Genomic DNA, 25,491 nt, shown 5'->3' with positions numbered 1-25,491 from the left:
TTTTTTTTACATTTGAGAATCTTTTTGCAAATAAATGGTTGCACCCTAAAAACAAAGAGTCAAAAATTGTATTTTGTACAAATAGAACATACCTGCTAAACAAAAAATATATATCTGTGTGTGTATGGAGGGATTATGGGGGAAATATGAAAAAATCTTGAGTGCGGTAGGGATATTATTTTCAAAAGCAAGATTTGCAAATATTCCTTATGCATGTTTTTTTTTAATTCTTGGGGCATTGCAGAGAATGTCTGAGCCTTTCATAAATCTGTGAATTATCAGTATTTTTATGAACTCCTTGGAGTTCCTTGCCTCATATATTCCTGGCACAGGGCCAGCAAGACTATGGAGTATTTTTCATCTTTGAAGAGAAGCACATCAAATTACCTTTGCAAGCTGGCAGTCTCTGCCACTTAGCATTTCCACATGTTGCAAATGAAGATCCAGTGATTTCAAAACCTTCAACGCAGTGATATTCCACAGTTTCACCAGGAAGATATTTGTTCCGGGAACTATTTTCTACTTCACCATTTTCAATTGAAGGGGGATTTTCACATCTTTCATCTGAAAAAAGGGAATTTACAGCATAGTGTAACCACATAGATTACAACCACATAGTAAACAACACTCCATGCAGTCATGCCGACCACATGACCTTGGAGGTGTCTATGGACAACGCCGGCTCTTTGGCTTAGAAATGGAGATGAGCACCAGCCCCCAGAGTCAGACACGACTGGACTTAACATCAAGGGAAACCTTTACCTTTACCTAGTAAATGTAATCACATAAAGAACACTTCCCTTTAATAAGACAGTTCTCACTTATTCAAATAATAGGATGTTCACAAGGGAGCCTTTATGAAGCCAACATATTTTGGAGGAATGTGAAGTCTTATACTATTTCTATGAAATTTGTCTAATGGGAAATGTTCACACTAAGGATAGTAGACCAGATACAGAATGTAGGATCAATTTACAATAAAACAGTATTGAGCAAGGCTGTGCAGAGTACAGAGTTGATTGCTGAATCCATGAAAACAAGCCAGAGGCAGGGCAGCCAAAACCTTAACCAGAACAGATCACAGCAGCCAGAACTTTTTGGAGAATAGGGGCTAATAATGGGGACCAGTGAGTCTGAGCAGAAGTAAATCTGTCCTACAAGTGAGGTGTGTTTCATGCTGATAGGCTTAAAATGAGAGAAATGAGCTTCTAAAGTTTCTCCTTTTATGGTAATGGACCAATCCTTTGAGCACAGAAAAAGATTTCCCCTCTCAAATTCTGAAAGTTCCCTAAAAATGGAATGGGGGTGGGGGTGGAGGGGGGAAAACTAGGTACCCAAAATGGCATGGGTTTTTACCAAATTGCACGTCCCTAGTACTGAGTAAATATATCCCAAGGCAAGTTCAAGTTACTTCCATGGGACTTGTACCCATAAGAAAGTCTGCTCAGAATGAAAATGTGTTTTGCATTCCTTCACTATTTCTGGCCGTAACCCTAATTGTACTTTACAATTTCCATAGACGGGACTAGTTGACAACCTCATTCTCTCCCTTCACTCATTGTAACTTACTAAGGAAACAGTTTAGTGTTGCACATTTCCTGTATATAGAAGCAACAGCATGTGAAATGGATGCTGAAGTGAAAACTCTATTAAATAAAAAATAACATCATTAAGACACTCAGATTATTCATTTAATAACTTTATGTGCATAGGAACAGTGCCAGCTGCAATTTTCTTCTGAGATCCTGAACCAAGACTATGAATTTTGCAGCCCTCCAATTTCTTCTTCTTTACTATTTTAATTGTTTCTCACCATTTGGTAATATTAGTTGGCACTACTGTTGAACAATATCTGAAGCTATACAACTGCCATGCTTGACCTAGACAAAATCCATGTGAATACAACAATATGTATGGAGAACTGTGTTCCTCTTGATTGGGAACATGATATTTGGCAGTGTCAGTGATCACATGGTCACACCATTCAGTGGACACACTGGATACACGCTGTAAATGAATAGAGCATACTTCCCTCCTTCTAATAATTGAACAAGTGGAAAAAATGATTATGAATATCAAGCAAAGGAAAAACTATACCAATATCAAGCAAAGGAAAAACTATACCACCAACGGAAATAATACTACAAGTTGATAAGGGAAAAGACCCCTACTGTCGTGGAGAAACCCATCAATCACTTCTAGTCATGATGACTCTGTATTGTCACTGGATAGTTTCGTGAAGTGACTTATAGTTTTCCAATCACAACCTCCTTGGAACCGCTGCACCCTGGACAAGAAAGTGCCACAGAGGTAAGCAAAATCTAGCAGAGTCCATTCTCTACAAAAAATGTTTTAGTCAGTTCATCAGTATCAGGATGTGAAAGCCCAGCATTCATAACAACTGTACTCTCCACATACTGCCAGAGCAATGGGGATGGGGTGGGAGATAATCTAAATGATAAGAGCCATCTGGCCAGGGATGGGTTTTATGGCCAGCTCTGGTTTCTCAAGCCTGGGAAATGACTATATAACAGATACGTGTGAATGTGGGGAGGGGGGAAGGTAGGAGGTAGATATACTCGGCGTTTGGTGGGAATACATCAGTTCTAGCTTCATTTTCATCTTGTAAAGAAGGTCCTCAATAAAGCGTTTCCACGGAACTGCCTGTGTGAGCCTGCTTGAGTCCTATAGCTTTCAAGAGCTGACAATCAGCTTGTCAGCAGAGTACAGCTGCAATGTCTGAGTTTTAAACGCACTGTTTAGTAAATTCACAGATTCAGTTTTCCATCCAAAAGAAGCAAAAGGCTTCACTCTTGCACTACTTACAGCTGTAAAATCAGGATACGCAGATCCAACATCAGATTTGGACTTACAAATCTGATAGTCATAAACCTCACATGATTATGACTCAGCCATTACTACGTATCAGTTATGTATTTAATCATGACTTTCTCAGCCATTCACAAGGTGTTATCACATGGCCATCAAAACTGTATTTTCACATAGATTCAATGCTGAGGTATTTCTATCTAATATGTATTACCTATAGTAACGGAGGAAGTGTTTCTTTAAATACTAGTTTGTTGCACCCCTAGGCTGCATAGGCACCTCAAAACCACACTGGAGCTCCAGAATATAAGCAAACAAGCTGTTTATTGAAGCTTATAAGTAAGCACAAGCAAATAAAGTTCAGAGTCAATAAAAAGGGTTTAAATCCACAAGAGCAATGTACTCAAAAATCTTAAAGCAAGAGTCTAAGAAACTCACTCAAAAACATGGTCCAAACCAGATATTGAACTCATCCCATGAAAGGCATCAAGAATAGTCCAAACAAGGTGCAAATCCAAGACCTGAGACAAACTGGAACCACAGGAAACAAGGCTAGATTGCAGGATCAAACAGCAAAGTTACTGGGACATAAACTGGATCCAAAGGCAAAATAAGGCTGGAACTTGAAGCAAAATCCATAGCTGCAAGAATATACAGGACACGGAGCAAAGATCTTTCTCTCTTGAATTGCAATGTTGCCACCTCTCCTATAGCGGAGAAGAACCAGGCATTTAAGGAAAATCCAAGGTCTTTCATTCATGAGAAAACTCTGTCTCTCATGAGAAAACTACTCATTAGAGCGCTTCAAAAGCAGTCGTTTACTTCTTTGTAAACATTCTCATTTCCTCCTTCAATGAGTTATTGCTACCCTCCTGTCAAACTCATTATCCTCCTCTAAACTAAAATGTCCTTCTGACACCTGGTGAACTGGGCTTGACGACGGAGAAGAATGCGGTTCAAAATGCTTGCTTGCAACCATTCTGTCTCTGGTCCCAGAATCCACTGGAACAGACTCTGGCTGCATCTCAGGCCCAAACCCAGAGTCCTCTGGCAAAGCTGGTTGCATCTCAGGCCCAAACTCTGGCTGCATGTCAGGTCCAAACCCAGGGTCCTCTGGCAAATCAGTTGCAGGGACAATTACTGGCTGAATGGGCCTGAGCTCAGGCTCAGGCTGAGCTACAACATAGTTGTAAAACAGAAGCCAGAAGAGACAACTGAATCCATATCCTGCTTATGAATTTTCTCTTGATCTCTCGCTATTCACTGTTGGAAAAAAAATGCTGGCATAGCTAGGTCTTCAGACTGATTAGCAGGGCTTTTAGATGGTTGCTATCAACTTTGTAGGAATAGAATACACAAGACCCATGGTATTTTTTTCCCAGGAGAGATATTAAAATACTTCCTTTGAGAGAAAACTTTTTCAGAAATACATATTTGAAAATAATAATTGGCTAGAGTTGGATTGCAAGTAAGGAATTTGACAGATGTTGTTTGTTCTTAGAAAAGGGAGATAGCAAAGCAGTGGAGCCTAATGTACAATCTAATGCTTTTACACACATATCACAAATGCACCACACAGGCATACAAACAGCAAGTAAAGGACTAAAAGATATGCAATCAGATCCAAAGGTGAACCTCTCTCAGGTGAACCTCTCTCTACCTAAGCAAGCCTTGCCATGGGTAGAATGGGGCAAAAATAACATTTTGTAATATTTTTATAAATATAATGCTGTACTATTTAGTTACAAGCAGAAATGTTATGATCAAGAACATGTAATTCATACATGGCTAGACATAGACATTATTAAAGAAATAAAATATAACTTAGAATTCTTACACAGATAATATCCTACTTTGTCACATTCTCCCTTATACGTTTTCTCTTGCCATTCAGTTTTTTCAATCAAAGGCAGACATCAAAAGTGAAGCAATACAAACCAATACAGCGTGGTGGTGTCTGCCAACGTCCAAATTCACATGTCATTTTTGGTGGCCCTTGACGATGAAAATGTTCCATGCAAGTGAAGCCAATCTCTTCACCATTTTTATAATTTCTTGTTTCTGTTATACTGATAGCATTCGGAAGCTGTGGTGGTGGTGGGCAGAGTTCTTTAACAAAAATAAATGAAATAGTTTAGCTATTATTGAATGATTCAAAAGTGATGAGAAATTTCTTGCAACAGCAAAATATTTGATGATTCAAAAATTGGAATAGGGAGGCAGTAAGGCCTAAGACTCTTTTGGTCCAGGTCTAAAAGAGAAACATGAAATAATGGTGCTTTCATTAATGCTGTGTTATTTTGGTACTCTTGCTATCTCCTGGTGTGTGACTATTTTTTTGTGTCTCGGAAAAGTATTATAAAACATTTATGGTATCAAAGAACAATGTGCTGTTGGAGGCTTTCATGGCCAGAATCACTGGGTTCCTGTGAGTTTTCTGGGCTGTATTACCATGCTGTAGAAGCATTCCCTCCCAATGTTTTGCCCACATCTATGGCAGGCATCCTCAGAGGTAGTGAGGTTTTGTTGGAACCTAGGCAAGTAGGGTTTATATATCTGTGAAATGTTCATGGTGGGAGAAAGAACTCTTGTCTATTTGAGGCCAGTGTGAATATAAACCCCGCTTGCCTAGTTTCCAACAAACCTCACAACCTCTGAGGATTGTTTCTAGAACATGGCAATACAGTCTGGAAAACTCACAGCAACTATTAAATAACAAGTTGAAATATAGGATAAAAGCCAATAACATGTTAAAATCATACAAAACGTACCTGTGCATTCGGGTTCAGGTAACCATTTTCCATTAACACATCTTGTCTCGTGCAGGTAGTCACTACAGTTATATCTTACAACCATGTTGTTGTTGACAAATTGCTTTGAAACACGTGGTCCGAACTTTGTAATCTCTAGCTTTCTACATTTTTCTGCAAAATGATATCATCAAACAATATTCAACCAGAGATTTTTCATGTGGTATTGTCAGCCATTTACAATGAAAAAAGAAGTAACTGGAAACTTTGAGTGGAACTCTTCATGTTTTGGAATGATTTACAGGAGGCATCTTTCTGAAACCAAATAGTGCGGGGAGGAAGGCCAGAGGATGCATCAAACAGAAATCCATATGGAAGAGGTACCAAAGTATTATTTTCAATGCACACATTCAGTGTCGGGCAATGGCACTGTGTCTTGGTGGGAATGGGTATATGCAGAGTCATTCCTGTATGCCCTACTTTCCAATACAGCCATGCCCTTGAAGGCCCATTGTGCAGCTGATTGGCATGTTATTAGAAACCTGATAGTGCTGAAAGGAAAGAAGTGTGGAGATGGATCTCATGGGTCCTCTTTCTGGGGATTTTCTTCACCAAATTCACTCTTGTGGAAGGAGTAAATCATTTTAGTATGTTTCTTCCTATTACAGGAGAGCTTTGAGAAACTTTGTAGTTTTCAAATGCTAATGTTCAGATTGCATTTTGTGCAAACTTTAGAACTGAGGCTTTGCATGGAAAATAGCATTTTCTGTGCATAAACCAGTATTTCCTGAGTAAAGAAATAATGTGTACATAAATATTTCCTCCACACAGAATATTTGCCATAAGAAATCCATTAGTCTTTAAGATATTACAAGACTCTTTGTTTCTGCTTATGCTTACAGTTTCAAGAAGTGTCTCCTGAAATGTAAAATAGTTTATTTGAAATGTTGTAGCTTACTACTGCACTCGGGTAATTTCCACTCTCCATGAAGACATCTGGCAGGGTTGGTTCCAACAAGGAAGAAGCCTTTTGAACATTCATATTTTACAGTTTCATTATGTCTATAGTTGTTTGAGTTTGAATCGACATCAACAGGTTTTCCACTTGTGATTTTTGGAGGGCGTCGACACGATCTCACTTCCTCTGTTGAAATCAACATAAAAGAATGTGAATGAAAACAAAAGTTCTCAGTTCCTTTTCAAACTAAGGTCTCCTTTATTTCTAATATCTATAATAACTCCACTTTCCTCTTTCTCTTTTATATTATTGAGAAAACAAAAGGTATACCAAGTCACTATTTTTATAATTCTGTTAACACTTTAAAAATGCTAACAGGTAATTAAGATATAAATTTGATAAACAATCCATCAGCAGAGCATCTGGACAGATGCTTAGAAGAATTAAAATGGAACAGATATTTTTCCTTGCTTTCCAACATCCAACATGGCAGAAAAGAACTTTGTCGAATTGCAAAAATGGGAGCTTTGGTATAGGAGTCCACATTTATACCATTCGTGTTTATCCATTTGTAGGTGCTGCAATGAGGCATTCCAGAAGCAGAGTGATGACAAGTCAGGCTGGATCTATTCTGCCATATAATGCTATTTCAGAATGCAGTTTAACTGTATTGAACTGGATTATATGAGTCTACCCTGCCATATAATCCCGTTCAATGCAGTTAATCTGCATTTTGATGAAACCTTCTGTCAACAGCTGACCAAACAGGCACAAAGAAGAGATATAGTAGTTTTGGGCGATTTCAATTATCCCGATATCTGCTGGAAAACAAACTCGGCCAAGAGTACAAAGTCCAACAAATTCCTCACTTGCCTTGCAGACAATTTTATGGTCCAGAAGGTAGAAGAGGCAACAAGGGGATCGGCTACTCTTGATCTAATCTTAACAAATGTGGAAGACCTGATTAATACAGTCTAAGTGATTGGATCCTTAGGGGCAAGTGACCATGTGCTCTTGCAGTTTGCAATACAAAGGAAGGCTGAAACTAAGACAAGTCAAACACGCATTCTAGAGCTGACTTCCAAAAAATGAAGGAATTACTGAGCGGCATTCCATGGATGCCAATATTAAAAGACAAGGGAGTTAAGGATGGATGGGAGTTTTTTAAAAGTAAAATACTCAAGGCACAAATGCAAACAGTGCCAACAAAGAGGAAAAATAAGACAAGTGCAAAGAAGCCAGAATGGATGTCCAAAGAACTTCTAACTGAGCTAAAACTCAAAAGTGACATGCACAAGAAGTGGAAAAGGGGAGAAATCACCAAAGAAGAATTCAAACGTATAGCCAACACCTGTAGGGGAAAGGTTCGCAAGGCTAAAGCGCAAAATGAGCTCAGGCTTGCCAGGGACATAAAAAACAACAAAAAAGGCTTTTTTGCTTATGTTGATAGAAAAAGGAAAATCAAGGAGGCGATAGGGCCACTGCAAGGAGAAGATGGGGTGATGGTGACAAGGGACAGGGAAAAGGCAGAACTACTTAATGCCTTCTTTGCCTCGGTCTTCTCACAAAAAGTAAGCCATCTTCAACCTCAGCAACATGGAATAGACGAAGGAAATCCAATCCCAAATAGGGAAACAAGTTATCCAGGAACACCTGACCTGTCTAAACAAATTCAAGTCCCCAGGGCCAGATCAGCTACATCCAAGAGTATTGAAGGAACTAGTGGAAGTTATTTTAGAACCACTGGCAATTATCTTCAAGAGTTCTTGGAGAATGGGAGAAGTCCCAGAAGATTGGAGGAGGACGAATGTGGTCCCTTCAAGGAGGGAAAAATGACCGACCGAAACAATTACCGTCTGGTCAGCCTCACGTCGATACCAGGCAAGATTCCGGAAAAGATCATTAAGGAAGTGGTCTGTGAACACTTAGAAACAAATGCGGTCATTGCTAATAGTCAACACGGATTTTCCAAAAACAAGTCATGCCAGACTAATCTGATCTCTTTTTTCGATAGTTACGAGTTGGGTCGATACAGGGAATGCTGCGGATGTAGCGTATCTGGATTTTAGTAAGGTCTTCGACAAAGTCCCCCACGACCTTCTGGCAAACAAACTAGTAAAATGTGGACTAGACAAAACTACGGTTAGATGGATATGTAATTGGCTAAGCGAACGAACCCAAAGGGTGCTCACCAATGCGTCGTCCTCATCATGGAAAGAAGTGACAAGTGGAGTGCCGCAGGGCTCCGTCCTGGGTCCGGTTCTGTTCAACATCTTTATTAACGACTTAGACGAAGGGTTAGAAGGCACGATCATCAAGTTTGCAGACGACACCAAACTAGAAGGGATAGCTAACACTCCAGAAGACAGGAGCAGAATTCAAAACGATCTTGACAGACTAGAGAGATGGGCCGAAACTAACAAAATGAAGTTCAACAGGGACAAATGCAAGATACTTCACTTCGGCAGAAAAAATGGAAATCAAAGATACAGAATGGGGGACGCCTGGCTTGACAGCAGTACATGTGAAAAAGACCTTGGAGTCCTCGTGGACAACAAGTTAAACATGAGCCAACAATGTGATGCAGCAGCTAAAAAAGCCAATGGGATTCTGGCCTGCAGTATAGCGTCTAGATCCAGGGAAGTCATGCTCCCCCTCTATTCTGCCTTGGTCAGACCACACCTGGAATACTGTGTCCAATTTTGGGCACCGCAGTTGAAGGGAGATAAGCTGGAAAGCGTCCAGAAGAGGGCGACTAAAATGATTAAGGGTCTGGAGAACAAGCCCTATGAGGAGAGGCTTAAAGAGCTGGGCATGTTTAGCCTGCAGAAGAGAAGGCTGAGAGGAGACATGATAGCCATGTACAAATACGTGAGCGGAAGTCATAGGGAGGAGGGAGCAAGCTTGTTTTCTGCTGCCCTGCAGACTAGGACACGGAACAATGGCTTCAAACTACAGGAAAGGAGATTCCACCTGAACATCAGGAAGAACTTCCTGACTGTGAGGGCTGTTCGACAGTGGAACTGTGGTGGAGGCTCCTTCTTTGGAGGCTTTTAAGCAGAAGCTGGATGGCCATATGTCGGGGGTGCTTTGAATGTGATTTCCTGCTTCTTGGCAGGGGGTTGGACTGGATGGCCCATGTGGTCTCTTCCAACTCTACTATTCTATGATTCTATGATTTTGAAACTGAATTATAGGCAGTGTGGATCCAGCATCAAAGACAACTTTGGACATGGACCTCCTAAGGGAAACTTTCTGGAGTTTAGAAAGGTAGTTTCTCCCTTGCACTACATTAGTTTAGAAAGTAAATATTTTAATAATACTCCCAATCTTTAAAAGTCCAATGGACCCTGCCTCCATGCATCTTTTACTTTAGTTAGCGTGAGGCAATACAGTTTTAGTGAAGTCAAGAGATTAAGAATCATTCCCATTTGCACAACTCCCATAAAATTGTGTAGTGAAGTACCTTTGTATTAAATTTTCTGTGTTACAGTTTCTGACCTCCAAGAGCTTCTTATGGTAACTAATAGGCTTGTCCGATCAATGGAAAAAACATTTCAATTCTCGTTTCTAAAGTAGGGGGTGCCGGCGCTTCGATATAGAAACTATTTCCGAATTTTTCAACCAAAAATTTCGGATATTTCTGAAAATTCATAATGATTCTTAATGTTTCTAAAATGGCGGACGCGCATGCGCAATCTCCAAAAAACAGGAAACCGGGGGGGGGGACTTTTCTGGGGCTCTCCCACCCTCATTTCTTGAGCTATTCTCATCAAATTTGGTACAGTGGGAGAACACATTCCACACTCTTTGCTCAACAAATTGCAGAATGTTTCCTGTCTCCTATGATTTATGGCGAATTTTCATAACTTTTTATAATATACTATTTTTTAATATTTTAAGAAACCTGTTCCTGTTTTGAAAGTCTTATTTCCTGTTCAATTGGGTTCTTATCACTGTGAAAGTCCCTCTTTTCTACTTTTGTATCTTTGTTTCTGTGGCTGGAAATCAGCGAAAATGGTGGTCATTTGCAGAAACTGGAACCCCCCCGCTCCTATCTAAAAATAAGCAGGGTGAGGCGGTGATATTTCAGCTTCCTAAGACATGGGAGCTTGTGTCCCACTCCCTTGTGACCTGAGCCCCACACCACACACCCTGCCCCTATCTAATAAAAAGCGGTGGCCGGGGGTGGTTTTTTTGTGCAACAAGGAAAAGGGGTGCTCGGGTCTCACTGCCCGGGGGGGGGGGGCGGCCATCCTTGGCCGGCCCCACACCACAACCCCTGCACCTAGTATTTAATAATAAGTGGGGGAAGGGGTGTAGCCTTTTTGGCTGCTAGAGAAATGGGGGCCCAAGTCCCACTGCCCAGGGGGGCCGGCCACCGTTGGCCGGCCCCACGCCACACCCCAGCACCTATGGGGGAAGGGGGTGTAGCCTTTTTGGCAGCTAGAGAAATGGGGGCACAAGTCCCACTGCCCAGGGGGGGCGGCCACCATGGGATGTCACCCAGCACTGCCCATTTCTGCCAAGAAGCAGGAATTTCCTTCTTGAGTGTCTCTCTCATACCACTGTGTTTGTTGCACCCACAAAGGCCTGTTCTTCGCTGGGCAACAATGGCTGGGCCTGGCCACATCACCCTGGCCAAGCACAAACAAGATGCCAGCCTTCAGGTTGTCCGGGCACCACCCTCGCATCAAACGACGAAAAACTTGTAGAGATCCCCAGGGTGGGCCCCATTCCACCATGTTTCCTCTTCTATAAACAGACACTTCTGTATCAACCAGACCTGAGCCCCAAAGTCTCCAGCCGCCACAAAGGCACACTCCCTGACAGCAAACCGTGGCCGGCCCTGGCCGCAGCCCCACCGGATGGACACAAGCAAGCTGGCAGTCCGCAGGGTGGCCGTGGCCACCATCACATCAATAATAATAATAATAATAATAATAATAATAATAATAATAATAATAATAAGAACTTTATTTGTATACCCCGCCCCATCTTCCCGGAGGGACTTGGAGCGGCTTACATGGGGCATGCCCATCAACAATACAATGGCAGCAATTAAACAATAAAAAATATCAACAATAAAACAATTGTTGCATCAATAAAACATAAAATCAATAAACAGTAAAAGTCAGCATACAGCATTAAATGTTTAAAAAACAGAGGGCTAAAAACACGGCTCAGGGCCGAGGGCAGAATACTTCAACATAGAAGAGGTAGTTTCACAGTTAAAAATCAATAAAGTGCAAAATACTCATGGCCTGGCAACCTATTCTTCAATAGGCAGATAGATCTACCCTACAATAATTAATCCTCGAAGGCTTTTTGGAGGAGGCAGGTTTTAAGGCTCTGATTTAAGGATCATGTTTCTATGGAGTAAAACTAGAGGGAAGACTTGTGTGTGTGTGTGGGGTTCAGTTATTAAAGTTCTCAAGCCGATGAGCTAGAAAGAAGGTGTCAGAAACAAATTAGGTTTAGGTTTCCAGTGAGAAAGAGCAGAGGAAAAGGAATACTGTTGGTACAAAGTTTCAGTCAAGTTGTAGATGTTAAATAATGAAAAATATTGTCTTTATTGTGTAGAAATGAAACCGAAGAACTAAAACTTTGCAACAATTTTCGCTTTTTGGACAAAAGAAACCATGAAGAAATAATTTATTGTTTTTAATAAATACAGTGTTTCTGAGTGGTGAATTTCTCTACTTGAGAGTCAGCGGAAGATTTGGCTCACATACTTTCCCTCAGTGTCACATCCTCTCATACACACGCATAGACAAAAGTATTATAGCTGGCAGTGGCAGGGATCCAGAAAAAAGGTTTGACCCCTGTCATAGTGGGATTTCAGTGATCCCATATTCTAAAAGCGTGGGAAAAGGAGTGGGATATAAAGAAAAAGATTCCGTTATCCTAAACAAAAAGAGGCTTTGGGCAGGGTGTCCCACATGTAATGGTGGCAGTGGTACCTTTCTTTATTGTAAGGCCATGCATTGCCCCCAGTAGTTGTATTTAAAACCACTGTACATTTACTTCGTGAAAACACAGTCTTCATTTTCTAGTACAAAAAACTGAATTGTTCAGGAATGTATATTCAACTTAAATAGTGGAAAAGTGCACCTGGTACTGTTGCACTGCAGACGTTTCTGCATGTTCCATAAGATTTTATGTTGTCAACACAAAATATAAAGAGCAAATATGAAAAAAGACACAAAAATAGACTAGGTTATTGGATAGTTTGCTGGCATTGGATAACCTATCGTTGGTGTACCGCCAGTTGCAGGATACTGCTGTAGGTTCATTGCACCCTGCATGTTTGCCATCTTATTTCCATACAGCTGGTCATAGCCATTCTGGAAAGCTGTGGTGCCAGCCCTAAATCCACTCTGCTTGCCACTTGCTCAAAAGTTGCTTCCAAAAGCCAGTTCCATTATCAAAACCTAGAGCACCATTAGCCACCATTCTGAGTTTTTGCACCAAAGTCTGTCTTGGCCACTGCACCATAGGTTCTTTCAAAGTTTTCCCTCTCTGTAAATCCAAGTCCACCTCTTTTGTGAATACCTTGCCGGCCAGGGGGAGCATCGACATAAGAAAAGAAACCTGATTCTGGATTTTTTTAAAAATTATTATAAAAAATTAGCTGGGTCAGATTAAAGTAACTGCTTCTCATCTTAAGCAAGAGGTGTTTGAACCCTGGTGGGAAAGCAGAAGCATGTAGGTTTGGCCAAATTGAGTCGCATAGCCGTCCAAAGAGCATGGAAGCAGAGGGATTGCTGATGCTGACATCCCGCTGTTGACGCACGAGCCAAAAATGCGACCCTCAGACCAACATCGCGGACAACGAGGGCGTAAAGTCCAGAGGGACACATTGGAAGCAATTATGAAGTTTAAACAACATATTTTAATCCCGTGTTTAGTTTACATTGAGAAATGTAATTCCTGATTTTCCTTTTCTAAGTCAAGATTTGTATTTTGTTGCTTTTATTTTGTCCTCATGTTGTTTGGGCCGCTGCCCCAAGTAAGCTGCACCGAGCCAACGCAGGGAGATGTTGGCGGGTTATAAATTTTTATTCCTTTTTAATTGTTCATATTATTATCACTCGGAGAGTCCGCCTCGCTTCAAAGGGATTTCTTGATATTCTAAGACCGGGAGTTTGGCCTTGAGGCAGCAAGGCCACCATCGCTGGCCATGTTGAATACCCTCTATAAAGCCTTGAACTGCATGGATCATAATAAATGGCATGTGCTGGGTTTTTTAGGAATTCCAAGTCACCTTGTCTGTCCCCTGAGAAGTGTAAGTTGCCATGGTAGGAACAGAAAACGGAACAACAGACTGGTTCCAGATTGGGAATGGGGTGCGGCAGGGCCGCATAATTTCAGCCTCTCTAATCGACCTGTTTGCAGAACATATCATGCGACATGCGTGGCTTGAGGAACTCTAGGCCGGATTTAAAATTTATGGAAGAAACATTAACAACCTTTGGTATGAGATAAAAGTCTGATGGTTGAAAGGGAGTAGGGGCTGAGGAGCCTTATCTCAAAGGTGAAAGAAGAAAGGGCCAAAGCTGGGTTGTAAGAAAACAAAGCTTAAGGGAACCACACTGATTTATAACTGTCAAATTCTGGGATAGGATGTGGAGGTGATGAAAGACGTTTTATTTCTTCTTGCGAAATATCACTGCAGATGCAGACTGTGGCCCTGGATGGACGACCAATTAGCCCCAGGGATACCCGGCCAGGCATCGCCGTAAGTAATGTAACCTCATATGTAAATTTTGACATAGCGGACAATGCATTAAGACCAGAATGAGACAACAGACATTTGATAGAATAAAGAAGTTTTAACTTTTATTTTTATGAAATACATGCCATAGTATAAGACAACTCAAAACACAGGAAATGTTGTGCTTGCAAACTTTATATTTCAAATAGTATAGCAATCCTTCGGGGATTGCTTTATGCAGTGCTCATCAAACGGCAGCAAAGTATGTCTCTTCTCAAAACAGCTATCAGTGGAGAAAGGGCATCCCCCTAGAAGGACACCAGGATAGAGGAGTTCAGTGTGCCTGCCCATCGTCAGTGAGAAGTTGAGAAAAAAACTCAATGTACCGAGAAAAGGTCCATCATCGAAGCGGGGAAAGACTAGGCGTTATGAAGATAAAACCACTGGACTTCGGAGAGGGTGCCTCACTTCAAAGGAAGCTCTGGAAATTTCAAAACAGGGAGGTTGGCCTTGAGGAAGACCAATTTCTCTACGGAAAGCGGATCCAGCAAGCTGCGGTGAGGGGGTCACAACATCGCCGGCCATGCTGAAGACCCTCCCGCTCTGCACGCTGGTTGGAGGGCAGCTGAGGAACTTGCGGGCAACATTGGCAAGATGCGGCCACACGTGTTCTCGAGAAGACCAGTAGGCCAACGGATCACAAGATAGATTCTCCGGCGGTTCCTCGAAGTAACGGTTGACGCAACACTCGGCAGAATCCAGCTTCCGTAGCTTTGAGGAATGAGACGCTCCCGATTGTGCCAGTATGGCGACCATTTTCCCAAATAAATCTTCCCCCCACCGCTGCTGCTGCTGCCCTTGCTGCTGCCAACGCTGCTCTCTAGAGGTCGGAATCCTATCGCACAGCACTTCCAGGCTGTCGGACTCGCCACTGCCGCTAGTGCTAAGGGTGGCAGGCATCCGTCCCAGGGGGCCCATGTGCTGCTCTGTGGGCCCCCCCGCAGCGACACACTCCTCCTCATGCGCAAGGTTGGCGAGACGTGCCTTCCACTCCGGATAGTCTTTGGAGCAGACGGTGTCCTTCAACCTCGGATCACAAATGGCTGCTATCATATGGACATAGCTGCTTAGCAGCGGCTCCAGATGTTTACGGACAGCGAGGGTCAGCTTTCTCACGACCTCCAGGACCTGCGGTGTTAGATTGCTCGCCAGGGAGTCGAGTGTTCGACCTCCTCCCAGCATATCGAGATGCCTCTTTAGGGCCAAGACTAGAGGCACTCCCTGGCTGAGAAGGGCCCCCTGTGCCGATAGGGGCTCGGTTGCTTCCTTGAACGGTCTCAGAACTTCCACCAGCTAGGAGATGGTGTCCCACTCTTGCTTGCTCGGAACCAGCTTGCCAATAGACGCAACCAAGGAAAGGGAGATTCCATGGACTGCCTTCTGCTGCTCCACCATTCTTGCTAGGTGGAGTTCCACCGGGTGGAAACGTCCTGTAGGAGCTTGTGCTGCGGTAGCCCCTCCAATTTCTGCCTGTCCCTTAGCTCTCGGGCAGCCTTAATCCTGCGATGGAAGAACCCGGCGATCTTGTGGCAGCGTTCAATCAGCTGTGAGAGGTGTGTGCCACCGATGGAGGCCTGCTGCTGCTCCTCCGCGCTCTTGAAAGCATCCTTGACTGTGTTGTGCAGCAAGTGTGCCAAACATGTAACGTTGGTGAAGCCGGCGCTTTCAACTGCCCTAATCATGTTTTTCCCCGCGTCAGTGACCATGAACCCCGTCCTCATTGTCTCCGGATGCCTTGGTGTCCAGGCCGCCATCATGTCCTCGAGGATCTTGCAGATTGTTTCTGCCTTGTGGTCCCTATCAACACCCTCCAGGGCGAGGAGGGCCCAGCGCTGTCCGGTCTACATGCTGTCACCTTTATCCCAACAATGTGCAGTCAACGAAAGATAGGAATGCCCACCCCCAATACTTGTCCAAATGTCAGACGTGTAATGGATGTGCCCTCCAAGGGCGCTCCGCAACATTGCCTCTACGCGTACCTTGCAGGCCTCGTACAGCCCTGGTATCACTGTCCTTGAAAAGGTTTGTTGCGATGGGATTTTGTATTGTGGACACAGCAGTTCCACGAACCGCACAAAGCCTTCTTGCTCTACCATTCTGAAGGGATGGTGGTCGAGAGCCAGCATCTCTCCCAGACGCTGAGTGATCTGCTCAACGGTGGGTGCCGTTCCCCCTGTTCTCTTCTTTCCAGTGGAATGGCCCCAATTGTCCAAGGTTAATTGAGACCCTCTCCCAGCAGACCCTAACGGAGAAGTAGGAGAGCTCAGGGTGCTGCTTGCGGGGCTAAGGGATCCCCCTCCCAAGGGAATTGAAGGATGATGTCTCTTCATGTGGACCTGTAAGCCAGTGGTGGACAAATGCCTCAGGTCTTTACCCCTGCTAATGTGCATCCCGCAGTGCCTGCATACAGCCAAGGAAGACTGTTGGGAATGGACCGTGAAGTGGTCCCAGAGGAAAGACTTCGGCCTTCCCAATGGTGGGGCCCCCGGTGGCCTTTGTGGGGTGCTCACAGGACTGGGGGAGGAAAGAGTGGGTTGCGACATGACATCCTCTGTGGGAACGGCACGAGTGGGATTGCCATCTTCCTCATCATCATCTGATGATGTCAGTGTTAGGGGAAGCCTATCTATTTCTTTCTTAATTTCTACGTCCGGCGTGAGGACAACGACATGACCCAGTTCAGAGACATCGGTGGCAGCCTCTGATACGGTTGGCGGTGTTGTTTTATCATGGAGGGAACCCTTTTCCGATGTCGACCCACCGGGACCACGCCCTTCCACCATTTCTGTTTGCACTGCACTGCCCTCAGGAGCACCCCTTTGTTTCCTTCCAGTGCCACCCCTCGTTCCTCTTCCCGAGGCAATGGCTCTCCCAGAACTCTTGCGGGAACAACCTATTCCCCATGAACGCTTCATTACTATGCTCTCGCTGATGAACTCCCTGAAATTGTTCCGTATGTTAAAATTGTTTATTGCAACCGACAGACCTTTTGTAATTTTGACAGGGGCTCTTGAGATCAACGGAGTCTCTTTCTGTGTCTACTGTGATCCCCCAAGACTGAAGGCCAATGCAGGAACGCAGACGTCCTTTGGAAACTATAACTTTCAATGTCCCCCCCTTTCAGGATTGCAAAGAAGGGCTGATCTAGTGATTGCTAAATTCCCCCCCCCCCCCCCCAAAAAAAGGCAGAGGGTCTCTGGAGTAGAAAAGTAGAGGACCCCTAGTACTGCACTTGCAGGAACGCAGACGTCCTTTGGAAACTATAACTTTCAATGTTCCCCCCCTTTCAGGATTGCAAAGAAGGGCTGATCTAGTGATTGCTAAATTCCAAAAAAAAGGCAGAGGTTTAGAAATGGAGCGTCAGGAAAGCAATGCCTTGGTGCCCACGTCCTTTGAAAAATAAAAATTGCCTAAAGCCAAAGCAAGGACTGCCACACCCCATAAGCCCCAAGCCAATTTCCCAAAAAAAAACAACAACACAATATCGAATCAGCAACAACAGACACTCAACCCCCTATAGCCACACTTAGCCCTCTCTCCCCTCAATGCAAGCAAGCAAGCAGCTTGATTCCCAGCGCGGCGCGAACCACCCTCTCTGCTCGGTATCCTAGCCCCGAATGGCTTGCCTGGGTTGGGGAGGGGTTTTTTATAGAGATCTTAAACGTGGACGCGGAGGACGCTAGCCCCCACCTTTTCCAGCCATCGTGGAAGTCTCTGATTGGCCAGGGAGCGGCAGCCATTTTAGGCTGCGCTAGGCTCCCATTCAAGTTAGGTTGCAGAAACAAAAAAAATTTAAAAAATATATTTTAAAAAATATTAAAAAAAATTGGGAGGAAAAAATTTAACGAAACATTAAGACACAATTAGAGAATGGGCCAACGATGGTTCAAATTACATTGCCAGTTGCGCCCAGGGACAACATTTCAATACTTGGTTCAAAAAGCGAGAACAATCCGAAATAATTCCGAAATAAGAATCATAACGAAATTTTGGACAACCTTAGTAACTAACATTAAGTAGCTATGCACCATAATACATAACATAAGAAAGACCATTTGATTGGTGCTGTGCTTCAGCTGTTTTCTTATTTCTCACACTCTGTACAATTGTATATTACAGGCCGTCCCCAAGTTACAAGCAAGATAGGTTCTGTAGGTTTGTTCTTAAGTTGCATTTATATGTAAGCTAGAACAGGCACATTATTAAATATAACTCCAGGAACACACACACAAAGTAAAAGGAAAGGTTAACACCACTGTAATGTTTCTTTTGCTGTCTGTGCCCTTGTTTAGAAATTTCATCCCACTTTCTGTCCCTGTAGTAATTGGATTTTGAAACAAGGATTGGTGATAAAGCTCCAGTGGAGTCACCTTTCCCCCCCCCTCCCCATGATAACTCTTTCATAAGTAGATTTGCTACTCCTGAAATGCTAGGGAAAGCATTTAATTTCATTATACAATGTACAGTGACAATAAAGCTATTCTATTTCTCTCACTTCCTGTTGTTTCACCCCGTTCTTAAATATAAAATGCATGGAAGTCACATGTTTGTAACTGGGGAACTGCCTGCATATTGCATAGCCTCATAAAGTGTAGAACAAAAGGAGAAATAAATTTTCATGAAATACTCATGCTTACAATATTTCTGGCTTCAGTTAGAATGTGTAGTTTCCAATTCCTTTCCATTCAGCATACTGACATCAAGATCAAATTGTTTGCCCAAAAATTAGTCAGGTTTTTTTAAAAAAAGACTTTTGTTACAAGGAAGTTATCCATGAGTGTTAAAAACTAACTGCTATCACATGCTATCAGATGAAAGAAGAATGTTGATTTCTATTGAAAAAAAACTTCTAAAAATTATGTATACACTTTCAAATATTATTCTGGGAATACTGACCACTGGAAATTTGCAGTACATAATGGTGCACAGGAAACTTAACATGAAAGTACATCTCCAGTGGGGGAGATGGAGGTCAAAAGTATCCAGTAGTCTTCCCAGCTTTGGTCAGTCACTGCTGAGGACAAGCAGTGGTGGACACTCTTTAGCAGTATGAACATTTGATGAGCACTTGATGAGCCAGCCTGGACACAGGATATTATTTGAGAACACAGAAATGCTGGACCATTCCAACAACTATCATGTCAGACTACACAGGGAAGCCATTGAAATCCACAACCATGTGGACAACTTCAACAGAAAGGAAGAAACCATGAAAGTGAACAAAATCTGGCTACCAGTATTAAAAAACTCTAAAATCAAAACAATAGATGGGAACCAACACTCTGAGGGCAGGAGACAGCTAATGACTGAACAAAGGATGCCCCCAGGCAAGAGACAAAATCTTTCCAATGCTAATTAGATGAAGCCAAGTGGTTGCCATACAGAATTTCTTGAAGCAGGAAGGGTGGGCTGGGATGTGCGAATTTCGCATGGTTATAGGAAAGCAACCATTACTTATTCTTCATGATCTCTGTGAAAATCACAAATATAGACTAGCAAGCTACTGACCTTGGATGGTGGGTGTCATGCCACTGCTGACATTAGAATGGCTCTTCCAAAAGTCGCATCCTTCCTGGGTAGCAAATGTCAGTGGGGTGGATCATAATGCCACCCTACAGACTTCTTGGAGGGGACTACCTCTTAGAAATGCTGTTGACATGGCCATTGACTTTGTGGAGTGTCTATTTATACCTGCTGGTGGGTCTCACGGTGCAAGCTGGTAGATGAACATAGTTTCCCTTGGAAAGACTAAGGAGGGGGCAAACCATGGTTGTTGGGGCCCTGTCAGCCTGTACCTTAGATATCACCTGTGTCAGTAGGAGGATGAGCAGGAAGAGGTAGAGGAGGGCTCTGTGCCAGCTGAAATGAAATGCATCTCCTAGGCACCATTGATACTGCCCCTGCAGAAGGCGGGCACAATACATCAGGCACTTTGTAGTCTCTGGCGATGGAAACATGTCGATTTCAGGGATGGCTCACTTCTTGAATAGGCACTCAACCTCTTAAGGGTGAAACTATCTGTCGTGAGCATCGTAGGCAACCTTACTTAAGAAATCAGCCAGGACATTTTCCTTTCCAGGCAGGTGAAGTATCCTGAAGTGGATTCCCTGGTGGAGGTACCACTCCTACATATGAAGTGTGCATTGCAGAAGCAGTTGGGATCACGTCCCTCCTTGCTTGTTGATGTATCAGCATACGGTAGTGTTGTCTGTTAGCACCTGCACTACCTGGCCCACGATCAAAGGGTCAAAAGCCTTGAGGAACTTCTCTACTGTCATCAACACCTGAAAGTTTATATGACGGTGGGTCTTTGCTATAGAACACATCACCTGGACCGTCAGGTTGCTGAGATGCACTCCCCATCCCTGTATGTACGTGTAATTTATAAGCATTACTGAGGGTTCTGGGGTGTGAAACAGGAGGCCGGCACAGACACTGTTGCATGTCATCCACCACCACAGCAAGCAGCAAACATCTCAAAGGATGGTAAGCTGTGCTCAGGCACTGTCTTGATGAGGGTTGAACACCTGCAAGAACTACTAATGCAAAAGCTGGAACTGGAGCTGAAGCCTTGTCATGGTAGTTACCATTGTGGTCAAGGCCATATGACTCAGAATCAACTGCACCTGCCTTGGTGTAACTTGCCTTCTCCGGGTGATGAAGATGATTGCTGACCATAATGCTTAAAAACGATCCTCTGGAAGGTAGGCCATCTGCTTTACAGTGTCCAATACTGCCCCGATGAACTGGATTGTCTCCATATTGATGACAAGGCTTAGCCCCTTTAGCAAGGGCAGAGTAAGTTGAATGTGAGACAGAAGTTGCACTTCAGAATCTGCCATAATGACGTGGGCTGCCACCACTGCCATGCATTTGGTGAACACCTTAGGCACTGTCTTATTCTCAAAGGGCAGCACCTGATGCAAAACACCTTCTGTTCTATCAAAAATGGCAGAAAACAATGGTGATCTGACCTAATTGCAATATGGAAATATATGTTCCTGGAAGTCAATGGTAGCAAACCATGCCCCTTTAATAGGAGAGGAAGAACTGCTGCACCTCCATATCAACATCAGCCAAAAGATGAATACCCAGGACTGGGATAAAATAGACAGCTTCACCTACAAAAAAATGGAGAAAGACATATTTCTCCACACCAAGAGACAAAAACAAAAATTCGACAAATGCCGTAAGCAGCCAAAACCAGAACTGGACAAATCACGGACCATCATCAACCTGACTGACAGACAACTCACTGAAGACCAAGTATCCATTCTAGAAAAAGGAGGAAATGTTGCGGTCACCACCACCAGGATCCCAGTAGAAAACATCATTGCCAATGTTGAATCAGCAATTTACCAGCTCCCTGAGGAAGAAGCAGAGGAGGTAAGAATGGAAACAGCAAGGATCCTGAGAAATGCAAAACTCCCCCCCCCCCCCCCCAGCAACATAACGAGAAAAGAAAGACAGGCCATCAAAGATCTCAACTCAAATCCAGAAATCATCATTCTTCCAGCTGACAAGGGGAATGCCACAGTAATCATGGAAACAGAACAATACAAAGAAAAAATCAGACAACTTCTAGATCCCACAATTTACAAGAAACTGAAACAAGACCCTACTAACAAAATCACCAGAAAAACGAACACTCTAATCAAGAACTCCTCCATTAACTTTGACATAAGGCAACAGTTGTGCAAATCAGAAGCCCTCCCACCCAGGCTTTACGGACTCCCCAAAATCCACAAGGACTCCATCCCACTCAGACCCATTGTAAGTGCCATTGGATCACCGACTTACAACCTGGCAAAATTTCTGGCTACACAGCTACAAACCCACATTGGGCTCACTGCACACTATATCAAGGACTCAACACACTTTATAGAAAAGATCAGCAACCTCAATCTAAGCACCAATGACATCCTGATCAGCTTCGATGTGGTGTCCCTTTTTACCAAAGTCCCAGTAGCTGACACCCTCGCACTAATCAAACAAAACTTCCCAGAAGACATCACAGCCCTGTTTCACCATTGCCTCACCACTAGCTACTTTCAGTGGGACACTGGATTCTATGAACAGAAGGATGGAGTGGCCATGGGGAGCCCTCTCAGCCCAGTAGTAGCAAATTTCTATATGGAATACTTTGAAAAACAGGCCCTAGAAACAGCACCAAAAAAGCCAACTGTTTGGTTCAGATACGTAGATGGCACCTTCACAATTTGGAGCCATGGAGAGGAAGAACTCAGCAAGTTCCTGGACCATCTTAACAGCATCCACCCAAACATCCAATTCACCATGGAAAAAGAAAAGGAAGGAAAACTGCCATTTCTAGATGTTCTGGTCATCCGCAAACCCAATCAACAATTGGGCCACACAGTTTACAGAAAACCTACACATACAGATAGATACCTTCATAAAAACTCCAAGCATCACCCAAGTCAAAAAAGGAGCACAATCAAAGCCCTGACAGACTGTGCACAAAGAATCTGCGAACCTCACCTCCTCCAAGGTGAACTCAACCACCTAAACTGGGCTCTACAGGCCAATGGATACTCCACAACAGACATCAGAAGAGCTGCAAGGCCAAGAACAAACCATGAGACAAAGATCCACCCAGAGGAAAGGTGTTCTTACCATACATCAAGGGAACCACTGACCGCATAGGCAAACTGATGAAGAAGCACAACCTACAAACTACAGACCCACAAAGAAAATCCAACAAATGCTACGGTCAGCGAAGGACAAGAGGGATCCTCTCTCTTCTGTAGGAGTCTACCGGATACCATGCAGCTGTGGACAAGTCTACATAGGGACCACCAAACGCAGTGCCCAAACAAGAGTCAAAGAACATGAAAGGCACTGCAGACTAATTCAACCAGAGAAATCAGCCATAGCAGAGCATTTGATGAACCAGCCTGGACACAGGATATTATTTGAGAACACAAAAATGCTGGACCATTCCAACAACTATCATGTCAGACTACACAGAGAAGCCATTGAAATCCACAAGCATGTGGACAACTTCAACAGAAAGGAAGAAACCATGAAAATGAACAAAATCTGGCTACCAGTATTACAAAACTCCAAAATCAAAACAGTAGATGGGAACCAAAACTCTGAGGGCTTGACTGAACAAAGGACGCCCCCAGGCAAGAGACAAAACATTTCCAATGCTAATTAGGGTGATTAACTGAAACATTAATGCTGGCTCCCAGTGACAAAGGACTCTTGCCACACCCTGGACTCTACACAGATATATATTCTTTCCTTTCCTTACTTAGTTTATCCATACCTCACAACCTCTGAGGATGCCTGCCATAGATGTGGGCGAAACGTCAGGAGAGATTACTTCTGGAACATGGCCACACAGCCCGAAAGACATACAACAACCCAGAGGAAGGATTGTGGAAAGCGTAACAATACAAAACGTCTGTGGCCTGATGTAGGTGTTTAGCTGTCTCAGGTCTAGGATGGGCCATTTTCCCCATTCCTCTTAGGCACCATAAAGCATTTTGAAAAGAAGAAGAGGGAAGATAGACAACTACAGTCGTGCAATTGCCCCTTACTTCAGCAAGATCTGGACCTCATGCCATAGCACTGCAGAGTGGGGCATATGGCAAGGGTGACAGAGTTTCAGCAGCATAAGAAACTATCGCAAAACCCTTCTCCACTATCTGTAATGCCCTGTGTCAGTGGTGGTACTGCACCACTGGGGCAGGAAGGGAGTGAGTTTTGCTCCATATAGCAGCAATGAGGACTCTGGCATGGATAGCCCCCTCCTCAGGGCCCCAGTGCACCCCAAGTGAGAAATCCCATTGTGCTCTTTTCTAGGTAAGCGAGTAAAGCCTGTTAAGGCTGTCTTAAAACTGGTGCTTGACATTGTCCAGGTATTTAGCCTTACCATGCTGCCAGCCCCTAAGGGGGGCACTAGATCTTTGTGACACTACTCCTCTAGACTGGGGAGGGCCTATGATAGGAGGGGGATGGTGCTGGCCTCATGGCCCTTGGCTGATATGCCTGCTATAGAGGAACGCCAAACTTGTGTGCTGCTTGCCTCTTCTCCTGCATCTTTTAAAGCTGCGTATCCATTTCAGACTTGAAAAGGATATTGCAGATCCTCTGCAAAAGGCTTACCATCCTCCAACAGGGTGGAGGTGTTCAGCCATGCATGTCTATGGATGGACATGGCTGTGGCTAACAGCTTGCCTGTTGTGTCAGCTGTATGTTTGATCATCCCCTTCTGTAATCCAGATAGCATGTTGTCCTCCTGTTGGAAAACTCTGGCCATGCATTGGTGCTCTTCTGGGATCTGGTCAGTCATGGACTAGGGCATCATCTTAACCCACAGGAAGCCCTGATACGCCACCATGTACACTCCTTGGTGGGCAAAGTGGGCAAGTAGTGCCACCGAGCAATAAACTTTCCTGCTCATGGAATCTACCTTGCACTCTTCCTTGTCCAGCAGGCTGAAGTGGGTTCTCCTTGCTCGGTATGGTTGTTTGACTTCAACCACCACCAAGTTTGGCTTAGGTAGCTTTCCCAGCCAACTTGCTGAGGACAGATCTACCCTGTACTAGGTATCAATATGTATTGACACCGCTGACACTGCTATAGGAGCTAGATCGGGGCACTGAGTTAGGTGAAGCAAGTATGGGAGCGCTGGCAATGCTGTTGAGAAGTGAGCCTGTCTTTGCTGCTCTGATGGGAAGAGCTGATACTCCAGCAGCTTGGCACCTTTTTGGTAGGTAAGTTGAGAGTATGTGCTATGTGCAACATTAGTGCAGGGAAGTTTTCAAAGTCACCTGCAAGCAGAAATTTTGTATTCTTGCCCACCCTAGAGGCATTGTGTACCTCATCTGAGAAGTCAGAGTCAGAGGGTACCACAGATGACTTAGGCAAAGGCAGTAGCAAGGAGGCCCTCTGAAAGGTGGCTGCAGAAAGGCTGGGAGCGGACTCGTAAAAGGTTGCTGCATTTTCCGCCCCTGTTCCTATGCCTCTTGTGGCCCAAAATAGTAAGAGTGGCCAACAGGGCAGCAGTGCCAGTAATCCTGTGGCAACATATAAGATGCAATCTCATGTCCTCCCTTGCTGTACCAAGGAAGGAGAGGTAAAGAAAATGCACCACCCACCCTTGCATATTGGCTGGGGCTGAATGAGCTTGAGGAACCTGAGTAGCT

At 43.9% G+C, this 25,491-nt stretch overlaps 1 protein-coding gene across 1 annotated transcript in view; it reads right to left on the bottom strand.

Annotated features, from left to right (window-relative positions):
- Positions 1–25,491, bottom strand: part of cfh (complement factor H) — a 106,957-nt gene that overhangs the window by 29,852 nt on the left and 51,614 nt on the right. The window contains exons 14-17 of the mRNA XM_062980762.1: positions 6,538–6,723; positions 5,601–5,753; positions 4,768–4,938; positions 388–564 (exon numbers count right to left, since the gene is read on the bottom strand). Of these exons, the coding sequence (XP_062836832.1) occupies positions 388–564; positions 4,768–4,938; positions 5,601–5,753; positions 6,538–6,723 (687 nt within the window). The remainder of the gene's footprint in view (positions 1–387; positions 565–4,767; positions 4,939–5,600; positions 5,754–6,537; positions 6,724–25,491) is intronic.

The sequence above is a fragment of the Anolis carolinensis genome, chromosome 4 (genome assembly GCF_035594765.1).
Source record: "Anolis carolinensis isolate JA03-04 chromosome 4, rAnoCar3.1.pri, whole genome shotgun sequence".
NCBI classification, from domain to species: Eukaryota; Metazoa; Chordata; class Lepidosauria; order Squamata; family Dactyloidae; genus Anolis; species Anolis carolinensis.
The sequence above is the reverse complement of the archived record's forward strand: the minus strand, read 5'-3'. Positions and strand labels throughout refer to the sequence as shown.